At 52.8% G+C, this 14,600-nt stretch overlaps 4 protein-coding genes across 4 annotated transcripts; all 4 read right to left on the reverse strand.

Moving 5' to 3' along the window:
• Positions 1 to 874: 874 nt before the first annotated feature.
• Positions 875 to 2,158, reverse strand: BDR25DRAFT_303225 (uncharacterized protein). Its single transcript, XM_033689964.1, has 2 exons — positions 1,188 to 2,158; positions 875 to 1,123 (listed from the first exon to the last, which is right to left on the reverse strand). The coding sequence occupies exons 1-2, from the start codon at positions 2,016 to 2,018 to the stop codon at positions 1,013 to 1,015; spliced, it is 942 nt and encodes a 313-aa protein (XP_033548671.1). The 5' UTR covers positions 2,019 to 2,158; the 3' UTR covers positions 875 to 1,012.
• Positions 2,159 to 2,369: 211 nt separating this feature from the next.
• On the reverse strand, positions 2,370 to 4,978 carry BDR25DRAFT_260400 (ENTH-domain-containing protein). Its single transcript, XM_033686649.1, has 4 exons — positions 4,575 to 4,978; positions 4,457 to 4,526; positions 4,182 to 4,402; positions 2,370 to 4,134 (listed from the first exon to the last, which is right to left on the reverse strand). Exons 1-4 carry the CDS (start codon positions 4,645 to 4,647, stop codon positions 2,774 to 2,776), a joined length of 1,725 nt encoding a protein of 574 aa, XP_033548672.1. The 5' UTR covers positions 4,648 to 4,978; the 3' UTR covers positions 2,370 to 2,773.
• Positions 4,979 to 5,745: 767 nt separating this feature from the next.
• Positions 5,746 to 7,642, reverse strand: BDR25DRAFT_23528 (uncharacterized protein). The gene is made up of 3 exons (XM_033685506.1): positions 6,904 to 7,642; positions 6,702 to 6,841; positions 5,746 to 6,647 (listed from the first exon to the last, which is right to left on the reverse strand). Exons 1-3 carry the CDS (start codon positions 7,388 to 7,390, stop codon positions 5,832 to 5,834), a joined length of 1,443 nt encoding a protein of 480 aa, XP_033548673.1. The 5' UTR covers positions 7,391 to 7,642; the 3' UTR covers positions 5,746 to 5,831.
• Positions 7,643 to 12,686: 5,044 nt separating this feature from the next.
• On the reverse strand, positions 12,687 to 13,949 carry BDR25DRAFT_222836 (globin-like protein; the record flags this gene model as incomplete). Its single annotated transcript, XM_033685077.1, has 1 exon — positions 12,687 to 13,949. The coding sequence occupies one exon, from the start codon at positions 13,947 to 13,949 to the stop codon at positions 12,687 to 12,689; it is 1,263 nt and encodes a 420-aa protein (XP_033548674.1).
• Positions 13,950 to 14,600: the final 651 nt, after the last annotated feature.

A 14,600-nucleotide genomic window follows, 5' to 3' on the forward strand; every position in this document is an offset into this window, starting at 1 on the left:
TTATTTGGGTTAAACAGTATTTGAGTGTGATATGAAAAGTACCTTTTTCCTAGCGCCAGGTCCTCAATACACTCAAACACCCCTGTCCTGGCGGGTGTTCCTACGCAAACACACCCAAAACAAGAATGTACCAGTCCACAAACAAGGGAGCAAGCCTTTCCCAAGTTCCAAGGACCAAAGCAAAACCTAAACAAAACAAAACACCTGTAAATGGCAAGGTAAGGTCCAGCCCCCACTTTAACCACAAACCTTGTTTCAAGCCTCATCTTAAACTATTTACTAATTCTTTTAAACCGTTTCTAAGAGGATTTGACCCATCTACTGCATTCAGATCTATCTAGCCTCAGCAACTCTAGCGTGATTTTCGACACACAAATCATTCCGCTAAGTCGCCAAAAAGACTATACCGCGGGGACAGCTCTCCTCAGAGCTCCTCCATAATGCTATACACCGTTCACACATGAGTTCAACACATATACCAATCTCACTCGAAGCAGTACTGTTGAGAGCAAAGGGTCTAGAGTATGGCGAATCGACAACCTACGCGCACTTTGTAGATGTAGAATAAACCTTCCAAACACCCATGGAATGAGTCTCCAGACCATACCAGACCATAAACCCCCATTAACCACTCTTCCAAATGCACGCACCAACACAACCTCCCTGCCCAACAGGACACAACAGCATATCCCACAGAATTCCATGCAAGGGTTCTATCCCAAACCATGAGCCAGATATCATCCAATCTTTGCCTCAAAAGCCAGTTGATTAATAAATATAACCACCGCCGTAAGATACTCACAGACCTTAATAAGACAAGAGCTACTACAAGTACAAATAATCAAACATATCGTCTACGCATCCCCCGAATTCCCAAAAAGCAATACCTAGCACTATTCCACCTGGGCCAAATAAACCAATCCTAAAGCCCGCCAGCCTGCCAGCCGTAGAAAACCCAAGGCACCATCCTGTTTTCCCTTGGCTAGGTTGCCATAACCCATCAAACCCGATCTCAAGTCCCGTCGTAGTAGCAGGATATACCAGGTTCCCCTGCGGAGAATCGAATCCCGTTCTTCCTGTCCAACTTGCCTGGCATCTGATGTTGCCGTTTCAAGTAGCTCGTCTATCACCGTCAGCCACAAGCTCATCCCACCCTTCTAAAAATATAACAAAAAAAAGCAACATACCTGATCAAGAATGCTCAGCAACCTCCCCTCATCCTCCACCACTCTCCTTATAGCTTCACTAACATTGCCCTCAAGACGAACCGCACACCCTTTGGTCAACCACCGCAAAATATGAAACGCATTTGCATAAACACTGGTCGTACTGCCCATGAACTTATCATCCGTAAAGCAACACGGAAGAGCAATCGTGAAAGTCTTCAGCCCCCAACAATACCGCAATCCCAGACGCACCAAATCCGCAAACCCGTCCAGGATGTCGTGGTGGGAAGTTATAGTCAGAGAAACGTGTTTAATCAGACTACGACTGCGTTGGTGGAGGTTGCTGAGCGTATGGATCCCACTGTCTAGTTGTAAGACGAAGGTGTTGTCTGAGTAGAGAATCTGTCGGGCCTCCTTGTACACCAGAGAACAGGTTCGGAGCAGTGCGGGAGCGAGGACATCATCGTGGCCATGGTCGGCACGTCGCCTGCGCGCTTCCTTGCCGGCTAGAAGGGCCCGTTGATTAAGTTTCATACTCAAGTTGTCTACTTCAGAAGAGGATACATCTATGGAGGGACGAGGGAGATGAAGGAGTAAGGGTGTAGCGCGCTGGAGCGCCATGCGATAGATGTAGATGCGGAGTTCGGCGGGTAATTCTATCAATGGGAACTGCTTCTCCTCTATGACTTGTGAGGTGTTGAGAATGGTGGGCTCTGGAAAACCGGTGAGAGCGCCTGGCTCAGGCGCTGGAAGGTGAGGGCGGCGCTTCATGGTTGTGGATCGGAGGATGCGAGGGGAAGGTGTTTCGCACGTGCGGCGACGTTTTCGTCGCGGTGAGTACGGCAATTCCATGGTGGGTGATAAGTAAGGGTTTGCGGTGAATGCGCGCGGTTGTGGGGTGGAATATTGTGGTTAAGTGATACTAGGATCTAAAGAAAACCAATTAAGAATCTAATTCGCTTCCAAGTGGTGAATGGAGGCGGCAGTATAAATGATATGCGGCAGCACTGTGGCGTTTGACGTTAACCATGACAAGGGTTTTTGTAGCTCAGACTTTCTGCTTCGGCTAGCCCTGAATGCATAGTCTTGGCACGCTAGGGTGTCTTCAGATCCTGGAGGTACTCACAAAAAGGTGCAGTCGTAAATGTTGACAAAAGTAATTTCTTCGTGACTTTCCTGAAGATGGCAAAAGCAGCGTTCAATGCCCAATTTTGTCATTGACGCTTGCGCGTCGAAGCTATTCCACGGTCTATAAAGACATTTGAGATACACTTTCAGTTTGATAGAATCACTAAAACGTCACCTCTCTCACTTTCTTCCTGCACGAAGCAAGGAAGTCGCGCCACCTGCAAAGTTTCCCACCCGCCGGCATGCAGATCAAGAAAAAGAAAAGCCTCCGTGCCCGTGAAGTGAACTAAGTCGAATTGTACGATACCACTCCGTATCCATATCCATGAAGAGCCGGGGCAGCTCAAAAGCTCCGCCCATGAAGCTTTTGCGAGCCCAATGAAGGGACGAACTGAAAGGGGAACAATGGTCGTAACAGCACGCTCTAAATATCAAACATAAGAAATTGGCAAAACACTCGCACCCACTTGCTCCTTGTGTCACAAGTCTATCAGGTTGCCGCTCCCAGGCTGCTGCTGGTGTTGGGCTCCTCCGAAGGGATTGCTGCTAGCATAGGGGTTGGCCCCAAATCCACTTGCAGGACCAGTCTGAGCTGGCACCATCCGGTTCTGTTGCGGCATGCCCGTGAATTGGGAGTTGAGGAAGGGGTTATTCCCGGTAGCATTAGCATTGATTCTGTTCAAGCCTGAGCCAGCAGAGTTCACGAATGTTCCAGGAGCAGTGTGCTGGGCCGGAATACGGAGATTACCAGTATTCCCAAATGTGTCTTGACCTTCACCTGAGGCAAGGAGGGCGTTGAGCCTGGCCTGATGGGGATCCACCTCTTTCTGAGGCTGTGCGGCCTGTTGCGGAGCGAATGATACAGGTGGGTTGAAGTTTGTGTTGTTGAATTGGGTTTGCGTCTTCTGTTCGTGCAAAGTGCTGAGAGTCGGCTGCCTCTGTGGCTGCGCCGTTTGCGGGCGGTTGAAGGATTGTGCGAATGGATTGTTCGATCCGGTTGGTTGAGGCATGAGAGATTCTTGAGGCTTGGGAGTAGTCGCCCATGGATTATGGCTTCCAGGCTGGAGAGTGTTTTGCTCCTGCAGGGGCTGCAGTTGCTGCAGTTGTCCCACGTCGCTAAAACCGCTAAGTTGCTGGCCGTAGGGATTGTTCACACTGAATGCCGTCTGCTGTGGTTGCACGAACCCTTGTCCACCAAACTGATCATAGCCTGTTTGCTGTTGAGGCTGCTGTTGGAAACCGTTGTAACCACTATATCCATTTTGGAAGCCAGTCTGCTGTGCTTGGGTGCCAGTCGGCTGAGAGTACGCGTTGTTCAGGAACCCTGTATTCTGAGGCTGCTGCTGGTTCTGATCAACGAGATTTCCGAACCAGTCCACCGCACCCTGTTGCTGGTATCCTTGGTTGTTGCCGGTGGGTTGGTACGATGCCGGCTGGGTGGTGGTTGGAGAACCGCCGAACAAGAGATCCGCATTGCTCTGCTCTAACTCCCTACGCCGGAGTTCCTCCTCCTCCTTGCTCAACTTGATAGCCTTTGCCAAATCGTCGTCGTCGTCAGCCACAGCAGATGATCGCTCCCGACGTTTCTTCTCTTCCTCGGCCTCGTTTTTGCTCGCTTCTAGGGCCAGCCTGAGCTCAAGATCTTCTTCGTTTTCTCTCTTCACCCGATGCTCTCGTGGGCGCCTTGTAGGCTCCCCGTTGCCTGCTCCTGCATGGGATCCGCCGCCGTACTCCTCAATGCCTGTGACCCGCGATTTCCACGACTTCCGGTCGGCTCGTTCGGCGCGTAATCGCTCCTCGTCGAGAATCAATGCCGTCAATTCCTTGGCCGAGATTCGCACTACGAAGGTTAGCCATGCCCGGAATCATTGGGAGGATGCAGCGCACCATTCTGACCAACGTCACGGCCGTCTTCGTCGATGTACTGGAACTCTCGCAGGGTCTTGATGATATAGATGTTTTTCCGCGCCCATGTGACGACCAACTCGGAGCCTTCGTGCAAGCAATAGTCGAGGACCTTGAGCGACTTCAGCACATGGCGCCAGTTCTTGCCCTTGTCGTTAAGGCGCTTGTCGAGCATGTCCATAACCTGGTAGAAGTCGGTCGAGCTGCAGCATCCATATCAGCATACTTCTCAAGGTACGAGGAGAGGTAGCTCCTACTTGTTAAATGTGATTTGCGCGATTTCGGCCATGTCAGAGCCCACGGGACCCCACGGATCATTGCTGGTCGCTACAGCGGTCAGTTTCCGCCCGATTATGGTGCTTTATGATACTATACCATTGCGAACCTTGACTTCTACCGCCGAATACCCCTTGGTGACATTCTTGACGCTCCTGACAACCTTCGACATGGTGGTTGGCAGGTGGACGGCTTCTCACGCAGCGGCAGGGCAGCGCGCAGCTAGAGCGTGTGGGGCGTGACTGCGCAATGCACCGCGCTGTAGAGGGGTTTGATAGTGTGAAGGAAAGTCGAGCGGTTTCTTCGCGGCGGTTGCGGATCGGCTTGGGGGATGGCGATGATGCAAGCCGTCGTCCACGAGGCCTGGCTTGGCAAGCGAGCGCCGCCGGTCAGAACCCAAGGCTTGTGTCTTCCGGCTGTCGGTCTGGAAGAGGCCCTCGTATAAGGCGTCGTATTGTGGCAGTGGGGTGGCGGCCAAGAGCATGCAGAGCGTGAGTCTGGAGATGTACAAGGAGGCCGTCGTCACCACGTCGCGAGGCTGGGCTAGGAAGCTCGGCTGTGGCCATCTGTGGCTTTCGGCGGTCCATGCGCCGTCACCAAACTCCAGGGCTTGGACCACATATCAACATTCTGGCACAGGCTCTTTCGCTGCAAAATGGTGAATCAACGCCATCATCTGCCTTTAACAATAGCAACCAGCATGCTGCTTGGGCGGCGCCAAATTTTCTCTCCATTCGGATGTTGTGCGGAGCCGACTACTCAGCCCACAATCGCCGCTCACTCTTCCACACACCTCACTCGTGCTTCCATGTATGGGGGTGAATTGTCATTCATGTGATGTTTGCACACTATCAAGCGCACCGCGCAAATAGTCTATAGAGCGGATTATGATCCTTCATTAAGTACCAGTCTAGAAAAAGTGCCTGCTTGTAAAGGAAACAGCCAAAAAGAGAGAACCCCCGCGAGCCGTCGACGCCCCCTTTGCCATTCTCTTAAAGGACGCCAGCAGCTCCAACCAATCCGAAAGAAAACCCCAGAACAGTGCATGTCTGCTCAATACAAATGGAAGGAGATGTGAGTGTTGAATGCAACCTAGGAAATATCTGCAGTAGACAATAAAGGAGAGGACAAAAGGGACAGGATGTGGAAGGAATAAGGCTTCCAGGAGCTCCTGCACAATCCATATACCGCCATATACCACCATGCAGCGTGCCCGTGGAAAAGAGAAAGCATGCCCAAATTGGAGGAGAAATTTTTTGGTTAAGAAGAAACAGGGGTATAACCAATGAGCAAACACCGGTGTAATGAGCCTCAGACCTTCGACTTCTAGGTAATACAATACATGGAACACATCATCTACTGAACTGGCGACGCCCACATGTCACTGCCCATCCTTTGCTGGTTCGGGTTGTAATGATCGGGCTCGGTGCTGTTCGGTCGACGAATGTTGGAGTTGTTAGGGTAGTACATGTTGGACGCCGAGTTTCCATAGTGAGGGTCGGGATAGACATATCCGCTATCACCTGCACCTGGAGACGGTAATGCTTGCTGTGATGGTGACTGCCAGCCCATTGTCCCTATATGCGGACTGCCGTTGGCACTTCCGGTACCTCCGGATTGATTATTGTGGTTTGCAGACGCTGGTGGCTCTAGAATCGGTGGTGGGCCATATCCGCTGGGGTGGGACGTAATAGCGGGACGCTGGGTGCTGACGTTGGATTGGTAGGACTGCGAGGTCAAGGAAGGAGAGGAGCGTGGGCTGGGTTGAGGCATCTCATTCCGGAGGTGGGGAGGAACATTCAGGTTGCCCATATACGCATAATCAGAGCCCTGGCGATGCATTCCAGGAACCACACCAGCAGGCATCCCAGCAGCTGGGGAGAGGGAGAGAGGTCGCTCGTTTGGAGAAGGTGTCCCCAGAGGAGAGGCTGTTTCAGAGTACTCATCCGCATCAGAACGCGCAGACCTGCTAGGAGCCGACGCACGGGAAGCCAGAGCAGCAGCGGTGGCCGCGGCAGCTTCCTCTACTGTGCCTGTATGGTGGTTCTGGTGACGAGTCAAAGTCGTACGGCGCGTAAATGTCTTCTGGCAGTCGGCATAGGGGCACTTGTACGGACGCTTCCCAGAGTGGATACGACGATGTCGTGCCAAGGAGCTTGAGTCACTGAAGGGCTAGAGGTTGGGTTAGCCGTGATAACAAAGCGATGCTCTTGATTGAGTACGTACTTTTCCACATCGTTCACACATGTGTGGCTTCTCGCCGGTGTGGACTCGTTGATGGACAGTCAATGCAGATCGCTGAATGAACTGCTTGCCACAGTTGGGGTACTCGCACACGTGAGGGCGGATGCCGCTGTGGATACGTTCTATTCAACAGTTAACGTTGTGACACTTTGACAGTTGAGGGGTGAAGGCCCAAGCTCCTTACCATGACGTGCGAGGTCACTGCGTCGCGCAAAGCCCTTGCCGCAGGTCGAGCACGCGAATGCCTTTGGTGGGCCCGTGTCTGATGCAGGCCGCCCACCAGGCTGCTGATTCTGCTGGTCAGGGGCCTGCTGCGCGTATGTGTGGTCTGGGGGGTTCGGAATGTAGTTATTGTTGTTTAAAAGCGGCATCGGGTTCTGCATCTGCGTAGGCGACGGATAACGCATGCCGTTCATGTTGGAGTGCGAGGGCATGGGCGGGTACGACGGGAGCGGTTGCGGTTGCTGCGAGCTATAACGCGACGACTCGGAAGGGTGTGGTGATACTCCTCGCTCGGAGCCGTTCTCCGACTTGATGCGGCCGTTGATGTAGGGCGGCGCGCCAAAGTGTTGTGGGGGGATTTCGTGCTGCATTGCGTGTTGCATCCCGAAAGCGTGTCCTGTCACTGCATTCACTGTCAATTTCGCGTTCAGAATGTTGCCCAGTTCCATGCTCCCGCGGACCAGGGACAGCTCCGCGTGCAGGAGTGACGGTGAGGCAGTGGAGCGAGCTGGGGCCGAGGCGGTGAAAGGACGGGTGGGCACCAACAGAGAGCAGACGTCTGGCAGGCAAAAGGCCTCTTGGGTAGAGCTGGGCGTGACTGCGGCCAGAAGCGCGATGTTGGCGATGGTGGATCGTGTGGTGGTGACAGACCAGCGACAGGCGTCAAGAGTCCCGTCCAGGTGGTCCGTTCAGCAACGTCGAAAAATAGGGCCGGACCACGCACAGGTCAATGCTGACAGTGCACTTCAACGCGAAGCACGTCGGCGTCAGGAGCACAAAGAGCAAGAGAGTCTCTGCGGGTGGTGCGCGCCCTACAACGATGGCCGGGCACGACGACGCTGGCGTCTGGTCGAGGGCGAGGCGAATAGGGGAGGCAGAAGCGGACGGGCGGGGACGGGGCAGCGCGGCGGGCCGATGAAAGGACGCAGCGGGAGAGCAGAGACGTACCTGAGATGGAGTCGCGGCGAGTGGGTGTGTCTGGCGGTGTGAGAGAGAGGAGGAGATGTCGGTGTCGAGGTGAAAGGTACGAGGTACTTCTTTCCTTCAGTCGCGCGTTGGAATTGCTCGCTAGGCCGGATCCAGAAGCGGCTAGTCCCGAGTCGCCTCGCCCCCCAGCAGATTCCAGAAAGCAGAGATGTGCCGTGAAATGCGTTCACGCCGGGGCTTGGACTCGCGTGCAGGAACTCGACTGAGGCACGTTGGGCGAGGGCGTGTGCGCGCTGTTAATAAGATGCTCGCGGACTCTGCTTCGAGCGCGCTGAAACCCGCAAATCTCACCACTCCTGATTCTGCCAGAGTAATTGAGTAATCCCCAGAGCCGCTGGCGGGCGTTGTCCCACGGTCCTTCACAACAACAGGGATGACTAACGTCCCGCTGACCTAAATTTTCAGCTGAACCGTGAACCACGAAACCCCGAAGTCGCTGATGTCGTTCCGCCCAAGGTTCTCCGTCGAGATCCTCTTTATGCGCTGTGCTGTCCGCTCCGGATGTCTGGCTGTTCCGCCCGTCGACTGCTTGCGACCCGTGATGTCGGGATGCCGCACTACGAAACCTCTGCTTCACCTGTGGCTGGATCTTTGCTTCGATGTGATCCCAACAGATCCTGCAGAAGCCAAAACGTTTTCGTTGTGCTGTGGCCCGTTGGAAGGATCCTAGATGCGTGGGCGGGCCTCGTTTCTTTCCCCCAGAGTTGGCCAAAAGAAATTTGACAATGTGGCTGAACCTCAGTCGTCAGTTCCTACGTTCACACCACGCTCGGAAAAGGCATATGCTGTCTGACTGTGTTGCGCTCCAGGGCAGTGGAATAGGGTACGTAGGGAAGCTCACCTGCTCAGATTGGCTCTTTGCCCCTTTATTCTCAAATCCTTCTCTCTTGCGTGGTTCGTAATGGAAATGACTTGGGTTCCTGCGCGCAGATACAAGATGCAGGTAGCCGGAAGATGTTGCCAGTGGTCAAGGCAATACTGTCACAGTCGTTCGAGGATGTGTATAGTATGCAGGTGAACGGAAGTTCCAGCCCTGCGTCCCTGTGCTTTGCAAAGCAAACGTGGTGCGTGTAACTAGAGCCTCCAGGCATCCTTCTCAGCCGGAGCAGGGGCATTTCAAATATGTAGATCACGCTTGTTTACAGAGCATCAAGATGGCACCGCGTGTGCAGCCATATCCTGGCGCCTTCACTAGCGGCCCCAACAAGCGGTCTCACGTCAATGCTCGTCCTCCGCATGCCGTGTGGACGCTGAAGCACTCCTGCGGCCTCATGTGAAGGCGTTCTGTGGCGCGCGGCTTGACACTTGATCCACCTTCGGAGCTCAGTTCGACGGTGGCCGATTTGAGCGAGAGAGTAAATCATAATTGCATCTAGCACGTACAGTTCTCACTGGGTGGAAGGCTTCGGTGGGAGACATGCAACACTCTTCATCCAGAAGAACGCGCATCTTGACGATGCTGGTGGCATCGAAGCGAGACGAAAAGTGCTTGATGAATTTGATGCCGTGCTGGGATGGGCAGGGCCATCGAAGGCCGCTAGAAGATATCAGCCTTCTACGGCGGCAGGACTGCCATGCAGTTGCGAAGCGTCGATGCATCGCCCACGACATCCCTCCAACCACCTGTCGCTTCAAGAACCGGTTCAGGACCACGCCCCGACTGTCCCGTCCCACATTTAGCCGATTGCGAGACGTCCAGAGAGTGTCTGCATTTGAGAGTAAATGCTCTTCAAGACCTCAGCACGCAAGAGGCCAATTGGCAAGATTCCGTCCTGTCCTGCAGTGAGAACTCTGCTGAGACACCCCTGATCCTGAGCGGCGCCAGCTCGGACACTGACAGATGCAGAGACATGATGGTGCATGACATCAACGGGAGCTTTGTCCTCGTTCCCCAGCCATGTTTGTGGCCGCAACTCCAGCCCAAAAGCCAACGCAAACGCCAACGCGTCTCTGGCTTCGGACCTTTCCAATTTAGACGCCAGTAACAGCAACTTTCGGCAGTTTAATTTAACTTGACGTCCTGGATGCAGGCCCTCTATGATTACCTTGTGCTTAGCTGCTAGTTGTGACGGCTCGTCACATCACTTGCAGCTGTCCAACATCAGGAGAACTCGTCGAAAGAAACCCAAAAACGCACTCAAAGAAACACGATTAGAGGCCGTGAAGAATTCCCGCCGTAAAGCTTACCTCGTGGCCACAACGTGCGAATCAGCACATCAATGAAGCCGGCCCTTGTTCTGATGCCAAGGCTCGCAATAGCGGCGGATACTGCAATTGCTTCCAACCAGACAAAGTAGATCGATTCGATGCACAATTAATCGGCACTCAATCAAATTTCAGGAGTGAAGGCGAGAAGATCTCTCCACCACAAGCTCAACTAGCTCGAAAACATTCAGCGAGTCAGTCAGAGCGGAGAGGTCGCGCGAACCAAAAACCTGCGACGGCTCAAGACCTTCTGTAGTGCTTCCATGAGATCCGTCTGTGCTTCACAAGTACGATTGCACGATGCACACGCAGATAGCCCGGCCCACTAAGAGCCCCCCCAAGACGCGCTTCGGTTGACGATCTTCTTACAAGTCCCGCTCCTCCTCCGGCACACGCTGGCGCTCGAACAAATGCAAAATCTGGCGACTTCATGCACTGCTCGGAAGACATGCACGCCCTCATCTCGGGGAGCGACGGGAGCAGCGGCGGGAAACAAGTCCTGCATTCTGACTGGATGCGGTGTCGTCGCTAACGTGGACTTGCATTCACAGGTCTCCTTATGATGGCTTGACCTGTCAGAAATACCCGTTTAAACTGCGACAGGACCTCCAACATGCACGGGCGTTTCACTTCGCCAGACACCCCTTTCCGCCGTGTTGGAGCCTACTTGTCCCTTTTGGGTAAGGAAGACGTCTATTCTTGTCGACCCAAGCCACCTCATGCGTCAGAATTCTTGACCGCTCTGCACCACTCCAGGATGTCACTGGCCGACGGTTGCGGCCCCAGCTCTTGTGCTTTGCGACCTCATCCCGGCCAAAACGCTGGGCATGGACGACTTCTCGCATCCCTACCGTAAGGCTTCGAATTATCCAAGTGCCCTTCCAGAAGGCTTCCTCTTTTGCTTTAGCGTAGAACTCTCCGCTACGCACCAATTTCCAGAAGATTGCCATTTGCAACAAGACTGATCGCAGGGTGCTTCGTGCACCAACCCCTAGTTTCTGGAAGATTGCCCCTTTCACGATCCCTGCGCCAGCGGGAAATAGAGCTTAGGTGCTGAGGGCAACCGGTCTTTGATTCTACGCATCATCATCCAACCCTCACCGCGAGGCCAGGTCGCGAGAGCTTAATCACCACCACGGGCCAAGCCAAGACACAGCTTCCCTTGTTCCACCGCGCCAGTGCCAAGTCCGACTGCGGGAGGCCGTAAAATCGCAGTCGCACTGCAGCCTCATTTTGGCGGTACGAGAACGGACCTGCACCGTACGAGTGATTAGCATGGAATCGTTCACAGAAACGAGGTCGCAACTATCATGGAGAACTTCTTACTTGTCCATTCGGACTCAAGTGTATCCAATTCGCCTTGTACCACCCCCCTTTTTAACACCTGAACGTTTCCCAAATAAGAACGAGGACATCCCAGGCATCTATCCGAATCCAGAATCCTTAGTCCTCGAATTCTTTCCTACTTTGGCTGCCACTAAGTACTGCTCACCACCCAAAGATTTGGAAAACGTGACAATTCTTTCCCGCTTCTAGTGCGGTGGTAAAGGGGCAGCATATGGCCTGAATCTCCGATGCCTTGAAGATCAATGCCTCCGATTTCAAAGCGTTTCGATACATCTTGCGAACGGAATCATGCGATTATGCAGATGAGCGCCGAAGTGACCCGACGTTCAAGAACTCGTTAAGAGTGAAAGGGCTATCTTTGGTATTCTTGAGATAGCTTGATTGGCTCTCTAAATGTTACCTCACAGCCAACGTCGAAACTCGACGGACATATTCTGAAGCTCTGTTGTACTGCAGGCTCGTACCGTCAAGCACGCAACGATCCTACCAGTGTTGTTGGGAAAGCTTGATAGGTGCAGAGGTACCTAGCCAGTCCGACCTGAAACCATAGGACGGGAAAAAGCTGAGCATCGCCTCCAGCCACTCTTCCATCTCGTGAACCCCTCGTGATCATCTTACCTGAACACACGAGTCCTTATCTCTTCCTTGCTCAGCCAATGGCTCTCATCAGCAATCTGCAAGCCTTTGAGACATGTCACGCAGTAGGCTCAAGGCAGACAATGTGAGATGTTCATACATTCACCGCCCTTTGCTATATTCCTCTATACTATACATTATGATTCCTATTTTCTGGAACAACAGCAGAGAAATCCGTTCCTGAGTGGTCAGAATCCAACACCAACAGCAATCCTCTCCGAAGATCAATCCAACCAGGAAGGCAATGATAACCAACGCTTACTCCTGAACACAGCCTTCCACTTTAGACACTAGAAAGAGTGCCTATTTTTACGGAAGGAAATTGTAGTTGCATGAAACAAAAATATTTGTACAGTCACATAGCCAAGCCATCACTGACAACCATCCCAGGCGCACCTCGATCACTCCTAGTATGCCATTGGCACATATGATGAAATCTAGCCGGTTCAAATTGGGGCCAAAGTCTCCGTCTTCGCAGCGCCCTCCCAAGTCCAGGAACGCCCTCTAGCAGACCGAGTCGTCCTTTGTAGTACGCTGTGGTAGGTGTCGCTATGCAGCAATCCGCTTTTTTCAGATGCGTGGTACTCCACCAGTACCAAACAATTCCATCTTCACTCGTTCACCTACAACTCCGAAGCTCTTCAATTTGGCCTCTACATCCAACATGAATTGGGTCGGACCACAGACGAAATATTGGGCCTTGTCGTTCTTCGTGAACAGAACGTCACTGCTGATCTTGTCGAGATCCAATCGACCCTCAATGTTGTAATCCTGCCCCTGGACCTCATCTACGCTGGGCTCAGAATCGAAGAGAATTGTTTGTATCCTCTTATTCGAAGCGACGAGCCCATCGATGTGCGATTTGAACGCCCGTGTGCCAGAGTTGCGAGCGACGTGGATCCAAGAGATGGGTCGTGTCGAGTTCTCTGCCGCAAGCTTATTCAAGATGCTCGTCAAACAAGTCAAACCAACCCCCGCCGAGATCAAAGCCACCGGGGCATCTTTGTCTCTCTCCTTCTCGTCGAAGAAAAAATCTCCAAATGGATGCGATACCCGAACCACATCTCCAACCTGCTTCACATCATGCAGAATGTTGGATAGATATCCTGGGTGCGTCATGCTCTTTGAGTCTCCAATCTCCACTCCTTCTTCCCTCTTGACGCTAATCCGCAGATAATTCTTTCCAGGTGCATCGCTCAGACTATACTGTCTCGCCTGCCACACACCGCCTTCCAACTCGTCCACAAACATCTGCACGGAAATGTACTGCCCCGGTTTGAACAGTGGAAGCTTCAACGACGCGTCCACTGGCTCGAGGTAGAAAGATGTGATCTCTATAGATTCATTCTCTTTCCGCACGATCTTGAAATCCTTCCAGTCAGTCCAGCCATGTGTCTCTTCGTACATTCCCGCCTCTTTCCCAATCATGATTTCGGCGAGTTGCCAATACGCCACTCCCCACGCTTCCATGATCTCGGGCGTTGCAGCGTCGCCCAGCACTTCTTTCATCGTTTCGAGAAGGTGCTTGCCTACTATCTTGTATTGATCTGGCTGAACGTACAGTGAGGCATGTTTGTGGCAAATCAGCTCCACGGCTGGAGACAATTTTCCCAAGTCGTCAATATTAGAGGCATAAGCGAAGAGTGAACCAGCCAAGGCGCGAGGCTGGTGGCCTGTTGCCTGGTGCGTGTGGTTGAAAATCGACTTTAGAGACGGATTGGCAGCAAGCATGTTCTTGTAGAACTGTCGCGTGATTGTCTCGCCGTAGGCCGCCAGCACCGGGACTGTGGCCTTGATGGTTGCGACTTGTTCTGGGCTTAGTGTTGGAGCCATCTTGACACAAGGTGATGAGGAAGGTTGGGTTGAATAGTATGCTGCTAGGGAGTTGATTCGGACTGGGAGTGTTGCTTTTGCTCGAGATGATAAGGTCAACCGTGTGATTGAGAATAGACCGCAACAAAGCTTCGATCGCATCGGACGATATTGTATACAATTGAATTTGTATATCTGTGTCTCTGTGTAACGATATACAAATACCCCATTACCCACATGATAACCTCCAGAATATATACCCATAACCCCCAAACTCTTTCTTCCTACCCTCTCCGCAACATCAACATTTTCCGCGGACATGTTGAACAAGACTGCAATATTTCGTTGTCGAGTAGTTACTCAGACCAGTATCGAAAGATCCCTGGTCCAAGCGTTACGTACGGAGCTCATATTGCGTGAATTTGTTTGGTCGCGCAACGCCCGGAAAGGCGAGGATGCAGGTGGGTACAAGTTCGTGAAAGCAAATCAGCTTCCTCCGCGCCACGTTTGCGGGAGTGGCTCGAGCCGTGTGAGGGCTGCAACGGCAATCGGCGTAAATTGTACCGGTATGCGCCGGTTGGATGGATTCAAGTGGAAAGTCGAGCAAAACCGAGTCTAGTGAGATGGATATCGAATTTTTCGGGGGAAGCAGAACGCAGGTCCTATTGCGTT

This window comes from Lindgomyces ingoldianus, assembly GCF_010093535.1.
Source record: "Lindgomyces ingoldianus strain ATCC 200398 unplaced genomic scaffold BDR25scaffold_13, whole genome shotgun sequence".
NCBI classification, from domain to species: domain Eukaryota; kingdom Fungi; phylum Ascomycota; class Dothideomycetes; order Pleosporales; family Lindgomycetaceae; genus Lindgomyces; species Lindgomyces ingoldianus.

Coding starts and splice junctions, on each gene's coding strand:
- BDR25DRAFT_260400 (XM_033686649.1), bottom strand. CDS start 4,647: ATGTCGAAGGTTGTCAGGAGCGTCAAGAATGTCACCAAGGGGTATTCG. Junction 4,527..4,574: donor AGAAGTCAAGGTTCGCAATG/GTATAGTATCAT, acceptor TGACCGCTGTAG/CGACCAGCAATGATCCGTGG. Junction 4,403..4,456: donor GCGCAAATCACATTTAACAA/GTAGGAGCTACC, acceptor TGGATGCTGCAG/CTCGACCGACTTCTACCAGG.
- BDR25DRAFT_23528 (XM_033685506.1), bottom strand. CDS start 7,390: ATGGAACTGGGCAACATTCTGAACGCGAAATTGACAGTGAATGCAGTG. Junction 6,842..6,903: donor CAGTGACCTCGCACGTCATG/GTAAGGAGCTTG, acceptor ACTGTTGAATAG/AACGTATCCACAGCGGCATC. Junction 6,648..6,701: donor TGTGTGAACGATGTGGAAAA/GTACGTACTCAA, acceptor CCCAACCTCTAG/CCCTTCAGTGACTCAAGCTC.
- BDR25DRAFT_303225 (XM_033689964.1), bottom strand. CDS start 2,018: ATGGAATTGCCGTACTCACCGCGACGAAAACGTCGCCGCACGTGCGAA. Junction 1,124..1,187: donor TGCTGAGCATTCTTGATCAG/GTATGTTGCTTT, acceptor TGACGGTGATAG/ACGAGCTACTTGAAACGGCA.